At 34.9% G+C, this 18,458-nt stretch overlaps 3 protein-coding genes and 2 pseudogenes across 3 annotated transcripts; 3 read left to right on the top strand and 2 right to left on the bottom strand.

The window, feature by feature from the left end:
• Window positions 1-142: 142 nt before the first annotated feature.
• On the bottom strand, window positions 143-2,452 carry LOC148553980 (uncharacterized; annotated as a pseudogene).
• On the bottom strand, window positions 2,453-5,628 carry LOC148553979 (uncharacterized; annotated as a pseudogene).
• Window positions 5,629-7,247: 1,619 nt separating this feature from the next.
• Window positions 7,248-7,700, top strand: LOC148553978 (uncharacterized). The gene has a single exon (XM_088494935.1). The coding sequence runs from the start codon at window positions 7,248-7,250 to the stop codon at window positions 7,698-7,700; it is 453 nt and encodes a 150-aa protein (XP_088351061.1).
• Window positions 7,701-11,297: 3,597 nt separating this feature from the next.
• LOC148553977 (uncharacterized) lies at window positions 11,298-16,188 on the top strand. The gene is made up of 2 exons (XM_088494934.1): window positions 11,298-11,890; window positions 16,101-16,188. Exons 1-2 carry the CDS (start codon window positions 11,298-11,300, stop codon window positions 16,186-16,188), a joined length of 681 nt encoding a protein of 226 aa, XP_088351060.1.
• Window positions 13,225-14,298, top strand: LOC107607586 (uncharacterized). Its single transcript, XM_088493362.1, has one exon. It carries the CDS (start codon window positions 13,225-13,227, stop codon window positions 14,296-14,298), a length of 1,074 nt encoding a protein of 357 aa, XP_088349488.1.
• Window positions 16,189-18,458: the final 2,270 nt, after the last annotated feature.

Raw genomic sequence — 18,458 nt, 5'->3', positions numbered from 1 at the left:
TTTAAAAGATATCTAGCCGAAAAAAATGAAGATATTCATTTGTTTTTGGATGAATAATGGCATGATTCACAGATTCTTTATTTTCTCTTGGATATATTAAACAAAACCAAAGGACACTGACCAAAAAGGCTAAATACCTCCTTTAGCCGGCTAGCTGCAAGCGGCTCAAGTTCTTCCGCACACGAGACCTTGCTGCTGATAATTCTTGTTCTTTCTCCTGATGCATCTGATGAACAAGATTCGAAATACATCTGAATGGTGAGCTTGAGCCTCTTGTCCTTATTGAGCTTTTCTCCATTTCCTCTGATGTTGATACCGTTGATGTTGAGTTTGAATTTTCTGCTTTCACTTCACGAAAGATGGACTCAAGGAACTTGTACTGAACCCAGAAGGATTGGGAAGCAAAAGTGAAAGCGAGGTAAGAATAATAGAGATACTATGTTTTGAGTTATCCACACAAAAATAGTATTAATCAAAATTGGACCGAGAAAAGTAGTTAAAAGAACATGAACTTGTGGTGTGCACCTTTTGTTGGTACTGCAATGCTTTGAGCTTCAGCATGCAATACAAGTTCGAAGATGTACTCTTGATACTTTTTAATCTTCCAAATAAAGAAAAATGCGAGACAACCAAACAAAAACAAAAGAAGGGTGTCATATGGTTTTCATAGCCTTTTTGGTGAAATGAAATTTCTTGGAATTTAAGGAGAATACCTCCTTATCTTGCTCTGCATTTTCCTTTTCAAGAAACTTTATCCGATTTAGTGCCTCATCAAGTTCCAATAACCTGCATTTGCATTTTTTGTATGATTAACGAAACGGAGAAGGGAACCCAAAACGAATAACAGAAGCAAAAATGGCTATTCCGGCCAAGTAATAAACAATACAAGAATAAATCAAAAGCCAATATACATTGAAATTAATTGATCAACTTCCAGGGTGAATGTTTGTTGTAACCATGATCTAATGTGACCTTACTCACCAAGAGTTTGACTTATCATGTAATCATTCTGGGACTCTTAGTAATGTGACAACATATGATTAGTTGAAAGCAAAAACAAGTTTACATTTTATCGATCTAGATTAAAGAACAACAAAAATCAAAGAAAGGATAGGACTTAGGAGTTCTAACCTAGATATCAGCTCATCAGGATGAACACTTTTGTTATCTGAATGTGCATGCTGAGGTACATTTCAACTAACAATAATCTCTCTTTCAATGAAGAGTCAAGGAATTGGAAATCAGATAATTAAGATTTGTCGTGAAAAAATTTTTGCATGCTTTAAAATAGATGGTTTGATTTTCCTAAAACATAAACATCTCCAAAACCCTTGAATCTTTCCATCATTATCTTCTCTCAATCAATATTCAAATTTATTGTCTCTTAAGCATTCAAGCACTCAAGGTTTCAAGTAAGACATAATCTTGTCTTCATCAATTCAGGTTTTATTGATCTAATTAGATATTCAATCTGATATTTGCTTACTCAGTCCTTTAATCTTCGTGGAAACAATATCTACTCACCGTGATATTACTTGAATAATTTGGTACATTTGCCAGAATCCGTGAGCTTTAGTTTTTGATCGTTACCAGTAAAAAGTCAATAAGAAGACCAGTGCAATTATCTCACTAGGCCATGCATGGATTTGGGTAACTTTGAATTATTTCCTTACGAATTTCCATATATGAGTGAACCGCATATGCAACTAACCTTTTCCTCCAATACATTTATTGTGCCCTCAAGCTCCTCAACAGAATGTTCCAGATTCTTGACTTCCTCTTCCTTTCGCTTAGCATAAAGCTTACATGACTCTGATTCCTACAAATGAGATCTCAATATTACATAAGGCAATTCCACTAAGGGTGTGTGTGGTTCAAGTATTACTTTATTACAAAGATTCCATTTCCATGGGAATCAAAGATACCCAAGGGAAAGGTGGGAATTGAAATGATGATATTTTGATGCCCTGGAATCAAATTTGCTTAGGAATAGCTTTACAAACTTTGAACCAAATATGAGAATATGATATTTCCATCTTAAAATTCCTAGAAATTATTTATAATTCCTCCAACCACACACACCCTAATAGTCATAGTAATAGTAAGTATAAAGAACCAGAATGGTCAGCACATAGATACCTGACGAGCTTCCATAGCAATAGCTTCCTTTTCATCAGCCAATGAAGAAGCCATCTCAAGCTTATCATTCAAGATACAAACTTCTTCATGTAGTTGGTCTCTCCATTATCACCTTTGTTAGTTCATTCTCAATGCTAGCAAACAAAGAAAGTGACTGATTCTCTAGTGAAGTGGTCAAATTAGCAACCTCTTTTTCCAAGCCCTTAATCATCTCTTCATGTTCGTCCACTTGCTCTTCATCTTCAGATTTCTTTGCATAGAGTTCTCCCAATAGCTCCCTCAGCTCAGCATTTTGATCAGGATATGTCAAACTTTATGAATTGCCTGAGAGGATATTCATAAAGTTTGACATATCCTGTCCCATCAGAAGAATATCGGAGTACATTATCATGAGTTTCTTCTCAACATCAGTTTGAAATTGCAAGAAACACTGTTTTAGCATTGAAACCATGTTTGACATCTCCAACAAAGAGATATGGATGTGATCCTGCAGTAATTGATTCTCTTCTTTATGAAGCATTAAAGAATTGTTTTTGAATCTCTTCTCTGCCAAGCTTGATCTCTCAATCATCAAACTTTCACCAACCTGCTTGCATGTAGCAGTCAACTGTTTTGAATCTTCAAGTGCTTTTGTCAAAGCATGCAGTGTAATATCTGCTTCCTTGACGGTTTCATGAACTTCCATAAATTTGGTTAAGAAGCAATCAGTGGGCTCAACGTCCCCAAAATTAAATACCTGAGTTGTAGACAATTAAAGAACAGAGATAAATGTTTTTGTTTCCATCAAGACAAAACTTCAATGGTTGTTGAAACTCAAAAAGAGCAATAGTTTCATACAGTTTCACCACCAAATGGGATGTTACTACCTCTGTCTCGTTCTCACAAGTTGCTTCATCATTCAGCCTCATCAAATGGAAAGATGGAGCCTCCTTCTTGAGATCTGTCATTTGTTATTATATGATTAGACTCCTCCATTACACTTGAGATGAAAAAATTGATCCAGCATTGTAGAAGTTATAATGTACATGGATGGATAAATGGGAGTAATAATGAAATCCTTTTGGGTAAGCACATGATCCATCATCCAATTCTTAGAGTCTATGGAAACTATCGTGTGTTGCATCTAATTCTTTGCTTAGAGAGGACACTGCTGCACCACAATGGATTGGGCTTTTCACAAGTTTGCTTATAGTTGACGATTTATCATCAGATTGAGTTACAATGCCTCCATCAGATTTCAGGCGCACCATCTGTTCAGCTACTTTTCTAGGAGAATAAAAATCGTAGGTATATTTGACTTGCTTGTGAAAGCAATGCTGTCACATTCAGCTGACAATTCAGAGACTAAAGAGCTATCAGCACTCAATTCATCAGCATCTACAAGATCTTCATCTGCCAGCTAAAACCTAGACACATCTTCCGTTCTAATACATTTTTGTATAATATGCAATCTTTTTTTCATATATGCACATTGGTCTTGTATCTGACGAAGAGTGTGATGATGATCAGTAAACACATGAAGAATGTTTGCATTTGCGGTTTGCGAGTCAACTGTATTACACTGAAACTTCTTCGATGCATCTTCAAATCCCTTACTTCTTTCGTGATGTCCTGAGTATCTTTAACCAACTCCTGAATTACCTCCCTGTATAAGACACCAGTTTAGAAGGCTACTGTATCTGTTTTTGAATTGGTAAAAAAATGCTCTTAGAGCATTCTCCATATCCAGTACTTCAAACTTTGCTGACTCAACTTGAGCTATTAAGTAATTTAGTATAAGATTATAAAAATTAAAATATCCTTTTAATTATAAATTTTAAAATGAAGAAAAATATCCTTTTATAGTTAATTTTGAAAAGACTAAAATATGCTTTTAGGTTTTTTTTTTTTGACAAAATATGCTTTTAGATTAAGGTAATATATAATTATATAGACATTAAAATGTTTTTACGCAAGAATATACTATCTCATGCAAACTCAATTTTAAGATATTTGCACATAATTGCAATAAAATATTGAAAATAAAAACCTTGAATTTTGATCTTCTAAAATGAGAAAGTTGGTGCTAAGGAATTATAACTCAAATGGTATAATGTCTCCCTCTTCACATAGAGATTTTGGATTCGAATATCACTCTTAACTTTGAAAAAAAAAAAGTGAAAAAGTTAGTAAAATAGTAAAGTAAGAGATTATTTATCATTAATTTTGTAATTTTTATGAAATGTATGTCCCACTATCTTAATTTAAAAATGATTAATTTTTTATTTCACTATTTTACCAACTTTTTCACTTTAAAAAATATTGATCCACGCATTAAAGTGGTAGAAATATTAATTAAGACGAAGGAGGTACATACTATTAATTTTTTTTGTATAATGAAATATTATATAAAAAATCTTAAACTTTATATTTAATTTAAAATTTCAACTAGATAATAATTATGATATTAAAGTATTTTGGTTCTTATACTAAAATTTATATATATGTATGATGAAATAAACAATATTAACTTTAAAGGGTATTTTTGTCTATAAATTTTAAATTAACAAAAAAGTTATCTTATTTTATTCTTTTTTAAGATCAAAATCAAATTTCTAATACAACTAAACAAATTTAAGATATGGTAAAAGGGTGTTTAAGTATTTTTAAAGCTAATCCTAAATTCAAGGTTTTAAAAAAATCTTTATTAATCTTATAAAGATATTTTAGTTTTTTTTTAATTAATTGTATGAAGTCATTTTAATTTTTTAAAAATTACCTATAAAGGATTTTAGTCTTTTAAAATTAATTTAAAAATATATTTTAGTTTCTTAAAATGAACATTTTGAATATTTTTGTTTAACTAAAACGAAGGAGGTACTTATTATTAGTTTTTTTTTTTTGCATAATGAAATATTATGTGAAGATAGGTATTAAATATATAATTATTTTTGTCTTTATTTATATCAATTTAACTTTTTAAAAAAAGTGATTTAATGACAAATTTTCCGTTGGTTTTAGAATTCATTATTTACCTATAAATGAAGAAACTTTTATAGACTCAATGTATTAAGAAATTATTGAAACCCCTTTTCATTCCTAAAATAAAGTTTTCAGGCCTCCAGAGTGGACGAAGACAAGAAGTAATGGCATGCTGGATCCCAACGTGAACATGGGATCTGAAAACTGAAAAGGCTTAATGAAGACATGTGCAACTTGAGAAAGGACCATACCGTATGATCAAAATCTTAAAAAGAAGGGGAAAAAAAATAAATAATAAATCAAAGAGCTTCTAAATAATATTTTAGATGGTGATGTACTAATGTGGATCGAAGATAATGTATACATACTTTAGATTTTTTTAAGAGTAAAGTATTAAATTGATCTCTTACGTTTAGACATAATTTTATTTTAGTCTTTAAAATTTAAAGTGTTTTATTTGAATTTTAAAAAATTTTATTTAATTTTAGTTTTAAGCGGACCAGTGAATTAACCACTAGACCAACCCATCTTGGTTACGATAAGATTATATTAAACTTAAATAAAATTTTTTTGAATTCAAGTAGAATACTTTAAATTTTAAAGATTAAAACAGAACTACGTTTAAATATAAGAGACTAATTTAATATTTTTTTTATCTTTTTTAATTATTTTTGAATATACGTTATCTATCAAAAACAAACGATAAATTTCAAACTCTACCAAAATTCATCTTTCCCTAATTGGAAGACTGACTACAAAATGAAATCTACTATATATATATGATTTATAAAGATTGAATTCAGAAGATGACGTTTTTTTTGGTGACCGAAATAAATTAAACAAAGAAAAACAAAACAAACAAAACAAGGAACTGCCTAAATAGAGGGACAGTCCCGTTTAAGACTACTCTTAAACTCCTCCCAAGGTGAAAGAAGCTCCACATGCGAAAGTTGTAACTTCATCGCCATCTTTGCCATAGTATCTGCCACCGTGTTTGCATCTCTCATAATCAAACGAAAGTCAACCCGCCAATTCCAATGCATGATATCTCTTATTTTGAGCACCAGTGGATCAATAAACCCAAAACCATCTTGAGTAACAAGATTAAATGCTTCCACACAATCCGTCTCACAAATAACATCTCGTTGACCCACATCCCAAGCTCAGAGATATCCTCTCCAAATAGCAAACAATTCTCCTTGAAGAATACTATTACTCAATCATTCCCAAACACCCCCTTTGCCAGCTCCCATTACAATCTCTAATAACACAAGCAAAACCAACACTATCACCCGAACCAAAATAACTAGCATCACAATTAATCTTAAAAGTACCAATGGATGGGGGATTCCAAAAACCATTTAGAAGATGACGTTTAAACAAATTAATTTAATTATTGATAGTAAAAAAAATAAAAATAAATAAAGATGGTGACGCGTGTTAAATGCAGCAAATTAAAGGTGAGGCTCAAATTAATCAATAAAGTTGAAGTTAACAAGAACGGATGAGTTAGCTTGAAATTAAAATGGAAACATTTTATTGGAGATACCGTAGGGAAGATCATTAGAACCCGGTAAGTATTATTGGTAGAGAAGACAAGTTTTGTTGGCCTTTTAAAACATATGGGAAATATACTATAAAGACGGGATACTATGTTGTTAGGAAAGAGCTGAGTATTGATAATAACAATAGTCATTCAACTAGTGATGACTTCAGGGACTTATGGACGAATATTTGGAAATTAAAAGTGCCTCAAAAGATAAGATCATTTCTATGGCAGGCCTCACATAACATATTACCGGTATTTCAAAATCTTTATAATAAAAAAATTTTCTAACACTCCTATCTATGCTATTTGTTCGCAGAAACCCGAGTTCACTGAGCATGCGTTGCTGCTTTGTCCTTGGACAAGGGCTACGTGGTTTGGAGCTCAAATTTAGTACTGTCCTACGCCTCATACAATCTCATCTTTTGGAAGATGGATAATGGAGCTTTTTAAAAATATGAAGGTGTGTATAGGAACTAATTATGAACCGTGTATCAGCAGAGTTGGTTTTTTGGCTTAGGAGGTGTGGAAAGAAAGAAATCAAGCAGTACATCAGAGGTCTAAACCTAGTCCTTCAATGGTAATCTACAGGGTTAAACAGATGGAGACGAAATTTGCAGAAATGGCAGAAGAACCAGCTAATTGTTCCGTTATTGATAGAAGGACAGTTAGAAGGGTTACCTGGAGACCGCCTCCGCCAGGATGGGTTAAGTGTAATGTTGATGCAGCGTTCCTTGAAGTGCTTCATGGAGGTGCAACAGCAGCAGTTTTCAGAGACCACGTTGGTAACCTCCTCACAGCCTCTAACTTTAAAATAGCGACTACCTCGCCTTTAGCTGCGGAAGCATTAGCGGTTAGGGAAGGTCTAATAATAGCAAAGAACTTTCAACTGGAAAGAGTTATCTTTGAATCTGACAGTTTAATTCTCATCCAAGCTCTAAAATCAAAGGCAACAATTGTAGAGTTTCAAGTTATTTTGGATGATATTTTGGATTTAGCACGAAATATTTCAAATTGTGGGTTTACTTGGCTCCTAGAGAAGGGAATGCCTTAGCGCATGAAGTAGCCAAGCTTACAGCCAACGGTTCCCTGCATCAGAATTGAGAGTTCGAGAGTAATTTGGAAATGGATTTTGGCACCTCCACTATAGGGAGATTGTGGAATAGCAACTTTATTATTCTAATACTTTCCTTGTTTGGATCTGGGTTATTTTGGTGTCCCTAGGGGAGGAGGGGCGGCACTTGAAAGAGTGTGGGAAGGCATGTTGGATCTGCAGTTTTTTAAAGAAAGGAAGGGTGAATTTCTTGTTGGCCAATAGATTGGAGTTTTCTCAATGATGACTTTGAAGGCTGCTGTAGGTTTCAGGTTGGGTTGCCCAGATCTTCTAGAGGAGGCTCATTTCAGCCCAAAGTCTGTTTGTCCTAAGGCAATGGGTCTGCATGCATCCTAAGGGTGGTTGCATTGTGTGCTGCTCAGCGTTGCGGAGTGTTGATGAAGACGTCCTGGTTGCGGCTTCAGAAGTTGCAGGGTTGTTTTCTTGTTGGGCTGGGCGTGGAGCTTCTTTTCAGGACCAGAGCTAGGTAAGGAGTGCACCGTCGGAGAGGATGATAGCAACAACAACAACAATCCCTAATGCTACAAGCCTTGCTTCAACAATAGCAGATGTACTGCCCTGGCATGCTTGCCGCTGCAATGTTTTTTCAGGAGGGAGCTAATAAGAAAAGAAAAGCCCTCTTATGGTTTTTTGGACTATCATGACCGAGCATGTGCAATGCACTTGCGATAATGACATGGCTTGGATGGCAACTATATGATCAAGCACTCACTGTGATTTGGCCATATTGACTTGTAGTGATATCTCATCAATGTGAGATTGTTGACCTATGCTCTTCATGGTAACAGCAGAGTGGGTTTGGGAGTCATTGGCAACCTTACCAAGAACGGCGCATAAGGGAACTGATGGGAATTGTTTTCAGGTCGGGTGGGTCTGGGATGGTCCATCCGTTTTTTGTTCTTTGGGCCTTTGTAGGCTTGACACTGTCCAAAAAAAAAATTAAAATGAAAACTTCTTTTTGATTTCTGACGGTACTGACTACTGAGCTCCTTTTTTGTCCAAAAGAGATTAGCATGATGGATAATAAAAAAATTGGTTCGGGAAGGTGAATATGAGAATTCGATGCAACCGAGATTTGGTGGACCCTAAGAGCACTTCCAATGGCTGGTTTCCATTCCACTTTTTTCTAACACTTTGAGGAACCTAAGAAGAGAGAGTCCCTGCTTAGAGGGATTCATTGTAACTTGGCAAGTTATTATTAAAAATAAATAATTATATAAAATTTAAAATAATTAAATAATTATATTAAATAATTAAATAATAATTAAATTAATAATAATTATAATAAATAATTATTTCTCTATGTAATTAATAATTTATATTAATTATTTAAAATAATAATTAATTAAATAATTAAATCATAATTAATTTGTTAATAATTATAATAATTAATTAGATTAAATAATTAAAATGCTAACACTTATATAATTAAATAATTAAATTATAATTAATTTATTAAATAATTTTTATTTTTAAAATTTAAAATACTAACCACATTATTAAAATTAGTCGTTGCGAAACTAACTGTTGCAAAATTAGCCAATTTCACAATTGAAAGAGGATTTGATTGAACACAAATGGTAATTTCACAATGCTTGTCATCAACTATAGAGCTTAATTATGTTTTTCTTTGTATTAATTAATTTTATAAATTAGTGTAATTCTAAATTATATATTGTGTATTATTGTTATATATGAATTTATTTAATATTAATATTTTTTAATAGTGAATTATTTTTAAATTTTTAAATTTAAATTATATTATTGAAAAAAATTAATTACATTAATTTTAAGTATTTTAATTAATTAATTAAGTGGGACCACAACAGGGACTAAAGTTAGTTCCTTCTAATGGAGAAGAGAGAGATGCTTTGAGTTCCTATTTACTGTTTATGACGCAAAAGCTAATGTGGAGTTACTTTTTATGACAGGTAGGCCACAAATAGGAACTGGGATGAGTTCCCTACTAGAGATGGTCTAAATCTAAAAGAGGTTCAGGCCCTTTGTTCTCTAGGAATGTACCTGTCTTATCTCTAGGAATATACAGGGGTTTATTTTTTTTGTCTGTTGCTCTTATTTTTTTGTTGTGTATTTTGTTGTGATTACTTTGATATATAATTTTTGTAGTTGATATTATTGGGTTTTTACGCTATATAAACATGCACATAAATAAGACTAAATCATGGATAAAAATATTTTTAATTTAATTTTAGATCAGGCAATATCATCACTTATCAATATGGTTTAAATAATACAATAATTAGTACAATTACATTTGATGATCTAATTATACTAAATTTAAGTAAACGAGACCAAATGCACCTCAATTGACTATCGAAATTTACTCAAAAATCACCGAAACACAAGCACACAAACGTACAAGACTGAATCAAGAATAAAAACACATCTAAATCAATTTTGAATTAGACAACCTCATCAATATTGCAAAAATTTGATGATAACAATAATAATAACGACGCTACGTATAAAAAGATGACGATGACGATAACGAATGATCATGATAATAATGGAGGAGGAGGATGAGAAAAAGAAAGGAGGAGAAGAAATTCAAATGAGAAAAAGGAGGAGGTGGTAGTAGTGGTGTTGGTGACGGCGATAACGAAAGAAGAACGTGCACACATAAATCTAAAATATTTTATAAGAGGTAATGACCAAATCAGTACCCGAAAGATTAAAACGCTGACATTGCGGTACTTGACTATTGAAAACGACAAAATGGTACCTGGTTGATTTTAAAAACTGACAAACGTATCCATAACCTGGCCGGACCTAAGCTTCGGTGAGGACAATGCTTACGTGGTCACCGAATTATGCTGACAAATCATGTTTTAATTGAGTTGTCATTTCTAATTAATTAATTTGCTAGCCTAGGTGGAAATTAGGTTAATTGGAATTCAATTTGCTCCCAAATCATTACCCTTTGTCCTAATCCCAAATCAACAAGTGTTGTTACTGCTGGGTGACTTACTGTGACTTAGTGTTTCACTAAGAGTAAAACTGAAAGGTCACGTAAAGAGGGAGAGACATTGCCCTGGTTACTTGGCGCGAAGAAGAACGAAGAGGATTTGAGAGACATTGTCGAAGTCGTAGCGTCAACAGGGAGGGGTTGGTAGTGGCATCATCGCAACCCCAGTCTTCGCCAGGAAGAACGCTACGTAGAGGTAAGTTCACCTTCACTCCATCCTCTCATTTACGTGCCTTCTGTCGACAGCATTATTATCATGTTGATTGTTTTATTCATTGTATCTTCCCTCTACAATTTTTTAGATGGATCGTCTAGTTACTTTTGTTTATCATCACATGGGTGCCTTGAAAAGGGGTGTTGACGGTAATGTGATATACGATGGGGGTTTAGTAACTGAGATACACAGGGTGAATGTGGAGACATGTAATTTGTTCTTTGTTGAGGGTTTATTTCTAGACTTGGGTTACCCTGGATACAATGAGGTGTACTGGCTAGAACCTGGTTTAGAGTTAGGTAAGGGTCTTAGAGTGCTTAGGACAGATGCTGAAGTCATGAGAATGTGTGAGAGTGCGATGAAGAATGACAACACTGTACACCTATATTTTGATCACCCCATTGACGCAAACCCTGAAATCATTGATGAAGAAGTCGTGTCTGATGGTAGTAGTGATAGTGTGGTTGAAGTCAATCCAGATGGTGATAGTGTCAAGGAGGATGAAGTTACTAATAAGGTTGACGGTCATGCTAATGAGAAGGAGAATGAAGGTGTGAATGAGACCAGTGGTGAGGTTAATGAATTGGAGATGGTGTTGAGTGTGGCTGTGAAGGAGAATATGAATGAGGGTGTAAATGAGGCCACTGTTGAAGTTGACGAGTCGAACAAAGGTGAGAGTGGTGCAGGGTTTGAAGCTGCAAATGACGGGAATGCGGAGAAAGACACTGAAGGAGCATCAGCTCCGGAGAAACCTGCTAAGAAGGTTAGAAAGAGACATCCAAGACCAGCCCATAGTGGTTTACCCCGAGAAAGAAGAGTTACCGAGAATGAGGGTGTAAATGAGAGTAACCATGGAGAAGCTGACGCTGGGAATGAACCCACACAGGAGACCAATGCTGATGATGTTGCTGGTCTCAATGGAGGTTCTGAATTTTGAGAACCTTTCGTGGATGAGGAAAGGGCAGAGGAACCTGTTACAGAAAACCCAACAGGTATATTAGTTTTTTTTTTAGTTAGAGGATATGTGAATAGAAATTGCTTCAATTCTCATGTATCTCAACTGACTTTGCAGCAGATAATGTAACACAAACTAGTGGGAGGGACAATACAAGGAGAAATCATCCAAGGCCTTAACCGTCTGGGCAAAGAATTGTACCTGGAAAGGAGGATGAAGCACCAAGGGTAGAGGTGCCAAACCCGAATAGAGAAGATGGTGATAGTGAACCTGAGATGTACCAATATGAATCTGAAGAACTCTGTAGCCCCCCTGCAACTGATGACGAAAACGAACCTGTATTTCCTCAACATAATCCCAACACGCCATATGGAAAAATAACTCTGGAGTTGAATATGGAGTTTGAGACCATGGAGCAGTTCAAAGCAGCAGTGCAGAAGTACAACATACAAATTAGGAGACAGGTGTTCTACCTTAGGAATGAGAAGAAGAGGTGTAGGGTGATCTGCTATGATCCAGACTGCCCTTGGTTGTGCTACTGTGCCAGGACCAACTACCCAGCATCCTTTCAGATAAAGACATTTGTGGACGAGCATACGTGCCCCAGGAGTAACAAGAGTAAATCTGTTTCATGTGCTTGGGTTGCTGAGGAACTGGTCCCAAATCTGAGGATCCATCCCAACATGCTGCATAGAGAGGCACAGGAATGGTTTAAAGTGGAGTATGACATCTCAGTCAACGAGAGGATGATGTATAGGGCTATGGACAAAGCCAAGGAAGTTATCGAGGGAACAGAGAAAGATCAATACCTAAGGCTCAGAGACTACCTTAACGAAATCATGAAGGCTAATCCTGGTTCAAGAGCCAACATGGGGACTACTCCACAGCCAGAGGGGTTGCCTAAGTTTAGAAACTTGTACATCTGTTTGGCTGCTTGCAAAAATGACTTTAGAGCAGGGTGTAGGCCATTTATTGTTTTGGATGGGACGTTTTTGAAAGGGTATTTTGGAGGGCAATTACTAACAGCAGTTGGTCAGGACGCGAACAATCAGCTGTTTCCAATAGCGTATGGGGTTGTTGATGCAGAAACTAGGGAAAATTGGAGATTCTTTCTGGAGGAGTTGCACACAGACATTGGGGACTTCAATGAGAATGGCTGGGTTTTTATGTCAGACCAGCAAAAGGTGATGTGGACTATCTTAATGTTTTTTGAGTTCTTGTAAGTATATATAAATTAGTTTTCAAATGTCCTCTAATTCATTGTGGTTACCATTCAATGCAGGGTTTAATCCCAGCATTACAGGACGTCATGCCAGGGGTGAAGCACAGATTCTGTTGTATGCATATGTGGAGAAATCTGAACAAGAGATGGAAGGATAAGGAACTTAAGGCAACATTTTGGCAATGTGCAAAGGCAACTACTGATCAGGAATTTAATGATGCAATGGGAGCTGTGAAACGGATCAACAAACAGGCCTGGGAGTATTTGTCAAAATTTGAACAAGAACAGTGGTCGAGATCAAGGTTTTCAGACTGGCCAAAGGTAGACAGTTTGACAAGCAACAACTGTGAGTCATTTAACTCAACAATCGTGGGACTTCGGGGGAAGAGCATCTTGACAATGCTTGAGGAGCTTAGGTTCTACATCATGAAGACAATGGCAACTCACAAAGACTCACTGATGGCTTATACTGGACAAATAGCCCTTGTACAAGTCAGTAGGTTAGAGAAAGAAAAAAGACAAGCCAATTACTGGGAAGCACAATGGTGTGGTGATGATGAGCACAATCAGTTTGAAGTAACAAAATGGCAGCATAGAGTGAGAGTCAATACACGAGAGAGGACATGCTCATGCAGAAAATGGCAGCTCACTGGACTACCATGCTGTCATGGAATTGCAGCAATTCAAAGAAAGAATGAGAAACCTGAAGATTATGTCCATCACAAGCTCACTATCGAGGCTTATAATAGGACTTATATGTTTCACATTAATAGCATACCGAGTCAGGAGTACTGGGAGCATCACGAAGGGCTGCCATGTCTGCCCCCTCCATACAAGAGGCCTATTGGCAGACCTACAAAGAAGAGAAGAAAGGATAGCACTGAGCAAAGTTCTGGCAGCCAATACAAGGCCAAGAGAAGATATGGACAGATAACATGCCAAACCTGCAAAAGGGTGAGCAACACAAAAACCATTACTTATATGTATTTACTTTACCTTTTATGTCCTATCTGCAACTTTATTAATGCTGCTTTACCTTACTCATGTGTTTTTTGCAAGGCTGGATATAATAGCAGAACTTGTCCTGACAAAGGAAGTGGAACAGTAGCTGAAGAACCAGATCTTGATGAGGATGAAGCTAGGGAGCAAGAAGCTAACTAGGAGGAGACCATGGAGGCTGCACACGCTGCACATGTTGCAGATGAGGAAGAGCTCACTCAAAACCATCCACAAACTCAGCCTGATCAGGTAAATGTTAATGATTTATTTTACCTTCTTGTACTAAACTATTGGATTTGTCTCCATAGAAGATTTGATTTCATGAATGCACAAACTGATGCAGAATAACATCAATGATGGCAACACCACAACAACTGCTTCAGCCCCTAATGTAGCCACCATACCAGCAGCAACCAACCCATGTGCTCCACCAGCTAGTTCAGAACCATCACCAGCACCAAAGAGGAGAGGCAGACCATCTTTTGTTAGGGGCAATACAGTTCCACCAAGAGGAAGAGGCAGCACCACTCGAAGAGGAATGGCAGCCATTACAACAACTCCAACTCCAGCACAAAATGCAGCAGCTGCACCACCACCCCCTGCTCAACCTAGTCTTGTCAGTCCTGATGTTGGGTCTAGATCCCAAATTCCTGCATCTCCATCTAATGTTGGGCCTCAGCCTCAAGGTCCATTACTTAGACCCACTCTTCAGGCCCAACCTACAGCACCATTTAGGCCCCCAACTGTGACTAGGGAGACCATGGTAGCAGCAAGCCCAGCCACCCAGAGCAGGTTCACAGGCTTCATGCCCACCCCATCCTTGAAGAAGAAAAAGCCATCCGGACCACCACCATCAAAGCCATCAACAAATGACAAGAAATGAGCTTAGATTCTTGGGTTTTTTAGTTTGTTGTTATTTGCATTTTGGACATGATTTACTTAAAATGCACCCAACTGCCATTATGGCATGTAAGTGCTAACCTAGTGTTTCTGTGTTTTGTTACTGTCATCTTGGGTCTGTAGCAGTTACTATGAACATGTGTCATTTTGGTTGTCTTATTTAGGGCCTGAACTTTGTTACTCTAAATAGTTAATAGTTATAACTTGATGTTATTTTGGTGTTTTATTCAGTTTATGTTTACAAAACTAATTGACATGGCTTACATAGACTCCATGTATCTTGGTCAAATCACAACAACAACAACTCAATCAAAGCACAACAAGAACACAACATACATTAATTTATCTCAATTACATTGAGGACAAGATTACAAAATTCCAATCTCTCACTGTTATACTATTATAATCTACAATGTCTACCTACTTAGCCACCCTAAACATAATCAAAGCCACATTTAACCTAATCAAAATACACATAAAAATTAGGCACAACTCAACCCTCTTCAGATTCTCCTTCATGTCATTCACCACAGATAGTACCATCATCATCCTTTGAATTTCCTGGCCATCCCCACAGTCAAGATTGATTCTGCCTTTCTTTTTGGGTTCTGATTTGCCCAGCATATTACTGTTCTCTGAAGAAACCTCTCCTTCCACACATTCCGCTTGTATTTCATCCAACCATTGGAAATACCCGCAACGCATTTCTGTGTTCTGGCACAACACGAAGAGTTCAAACATCAGACAACAATCGAAATCTAAAAATGAATAAGAATAGACGATACACCAAGAAGGGATATTATTCTACTTCCTCACATATTCATCACAATTCCAATCTTACCTTCCACAGAGGGCAGCGTAGAAACCATCTATCAGGGTTGCTACTTGTCTTCGACTTCAACGGAACCACAGGAAGGGGACAAAAGCAACAGCCATCGTAACTTTTACTCACAATGCCCGAAGCACCATCCACGTCGCAAGCTTGCATCGAGGGCTGCCTTCTCAGCATTGCAGATTTTCCACGAGCCCTTGCAGAATGCATCTTCCAATCTTGGATCCCCTACTGCGAATGAACGAACAGAAAGCGTTGTTGATTTGGGATTAGGGCAAAGAGTAATGATTTGGGGGCAAATTGAATTCCAATTAACCTAATTTCTACCTAGGCTAGCAAATTAATTAATTAGAAATGACAACTCAATTAAAACATGATTTGTCAGCATAATCCGGTGACCACGTAAGCATTGTCCTCACCGGAGCTTAGGTCCGACCAGGTTATGGATACGTTTGTCAGTTTTTAAAATCAACTAGGTACCATTTTGTCGTTTCCAATAGTCAGGTACCGCAATGTCAGCGTTTTAATCTTTCGGGTACTGATTTGGTCATTACCTCTATTTTATAATAACTTAGTTGAATTTAGTTAAATAGTTTATTTAATTGTAAAATTTTATTGATTAAAATTAGGCTTAACACATTAATTAATGAGAAGGAAAGAAAATGAGACTACAAAAACATTAATTCTAAGAACCTTCTCATACATGTATGAAGAATTAAACGATTAAAACTAATTGATCCTAATATAATTAGGATAAAATAGTGAAAAATTAAAGAAAGAAAGAATCTCGTGGTTACTAAAGTAGAAAATTAATACTACAGAGAATACACTGTTTGAAGGAATGGAATGGAGCTAATGATGTAGTTTCGAATATGCAACATGATGCTAACCAAATCATATATTGCTACCATTCTCAGAGGAGATGCAATGCAGAAAATTATTGTTAATTATATATTAAATTGCTTAATTATCTTTCTTGTATCACAAACTAAATCACTTAATGCAAGGATTTCAAAGTTCAGCATGCATGATTACATAATCAATTTTTTTTGGAAGTATGATAACCAATTTTCGTCATTAAAACTATAACATAATTTTAGAAATACCATTAACGCATCTTTTCAAAGTTTTCAGGAGTAGAGGCGTCAGAATCCCTTTTGTTGATGGCAATGCCAAAGATGACAACGGAATATATTTTTGCTTTGTATGGTGCTACCTGGTTGTGTTAACTTATGTTTGTGTTTCTTATTTTGCTCCACTTTTGTGTTGAGCTCCTTTGTTTCAAAAAAAAATCTTTAGAAATGTAAAATTTTTTAGATAAAAAATGAATTTATGAGTTTATAACAAATTATATCAGATATAGAAATAATCATATATATATATATATATATATATATATATATATATATATATATATATATATATATAATTGCTAACTTTATTTTGGGTTTAAATAATCGCCATAACATGAAAGAATTATAAAATCCGAAGTTACAATTTCTTGAGGTTTGATACAATTCTTTGATTTACAAAATGATAAACTACGGTTTTCATGTGAATTGAATTTTTTTTATTTAAATATGATTCATATCACAAGTTGGAAAATTTGTACTAGAAATAAGGGGGGATTTGTTGTTTATACTAAAAGAAATGGCAAATTACGTTGTGGTCTTAGTGCGATGCCAATATTCTTCAAAAATATGAAAAGTCAGAGATTTTACTAAAGTTGTTGTATTTGCTTATCAGACATATCTTAGATATAATATTCATTTAATATATGTATTTTAATTTAAAATAAAAATATTTTTTTGAACACATTTAGACACATTTAAATACCATTAAGTATTAGTGTATTCAATTTTATTCTTAATCTATATTCTTGAAATAAATTTAAAAATAATATATTATTATTTGTTAAAATAAAAAATTATTTTAAATATTTTATATAATTAAAAAAATAAAAATAATTAAAATATTATTATAAGAGTAAAGTATCGTTTTTATCCCCAACATTTGGGGTAAATCCTATTTGTGTCCCTAACGTTTAAATCGTCCTATTTGTATCCTTAACATTTATAAAAGTGATTCAATGTTATCCTACTATCAATTATACTAACAAATCAGATTATATTTTTCAATTATTCTCACTTTGATGTATTCATTCTCAATTAGGTCTCACTTGGATGTGTTCGATTTTAATATTATACCCACTATTTGTGTTTAGATTCAATTATGTTCCTAGAAAAGTGAATTATGTAAATGTTGTAAGAATTAGTTTCAACATTTGATGAGCTATTTTTCGGAGTAGATCATTAATTATATCCCAGACATTTGTATTCTAACTTCAAGAAGAGATTTTTAAAACTCAAACTAAAGCGCTCATGATGTGTAATTGACGGCAGGATAACATTGAATCACTTTTACAAACGTTAGGGATATAAATAGGACGATTTAAACGTTAGGGACACAAATAGGATTTACTCTAAACGTTGGGGACAAAAATGATACTTTACTCTTATTATAATTTGTCTAAAATATATTTTATATTATATATGTAATATGTCATCATATCTTAAAAAAAAAGTTAAAA

The sequence above is a fragment of the Arachis ipaensis genome, chromosome B7 (genome assembly GCF_059453495.1).
Source record: "Arachis ipaensis isolate K30076 ecotype BB chromosome B7, ASM5945349v1, whole genome shotgun sequence".
Classification (NCBI taxonomy): Eukaryota; Viridiplantae; Streptophyta; class Magnoliopsida; order Fabales; family Fabaceae; genus Arachis; species Arachis ipaensis.
The sequence above is the reverse complement of the archived record's forward strand: the minus strand, read 5'-3'. Positions and strand labels throughout refer to the sequence as shown.

Coding starts and splice junctions, on each gene's coding strand:
- LOC148553978 (XM_088494935.1), top strand. CDS start 7,248: ATGGAGACGAAATTTGCAGAAATGGCAGAAGAACCAGCTAATTGTTCC.
- LOC148553977 (XM_088494934.1), top strand. CDS start 11,298: ATGAGAATGTGTGAGAGTGCGATGAAGAATGACAACACTGTACACCTA. Junction 11,891..16,100: donor GGTCTCAATGGAGGTTCTGA/ATTTTGAGAACC, acceptor TGGATCCCCTAC/TGCGAATGAACGAACAGAAA.
- LOC107607586 (XM_088493362.1), top strand. CDS start 13,225: ATGCCAGGGGTGAAGCACAGATTCTGTTGTATGCATATGTGGAGAAAT.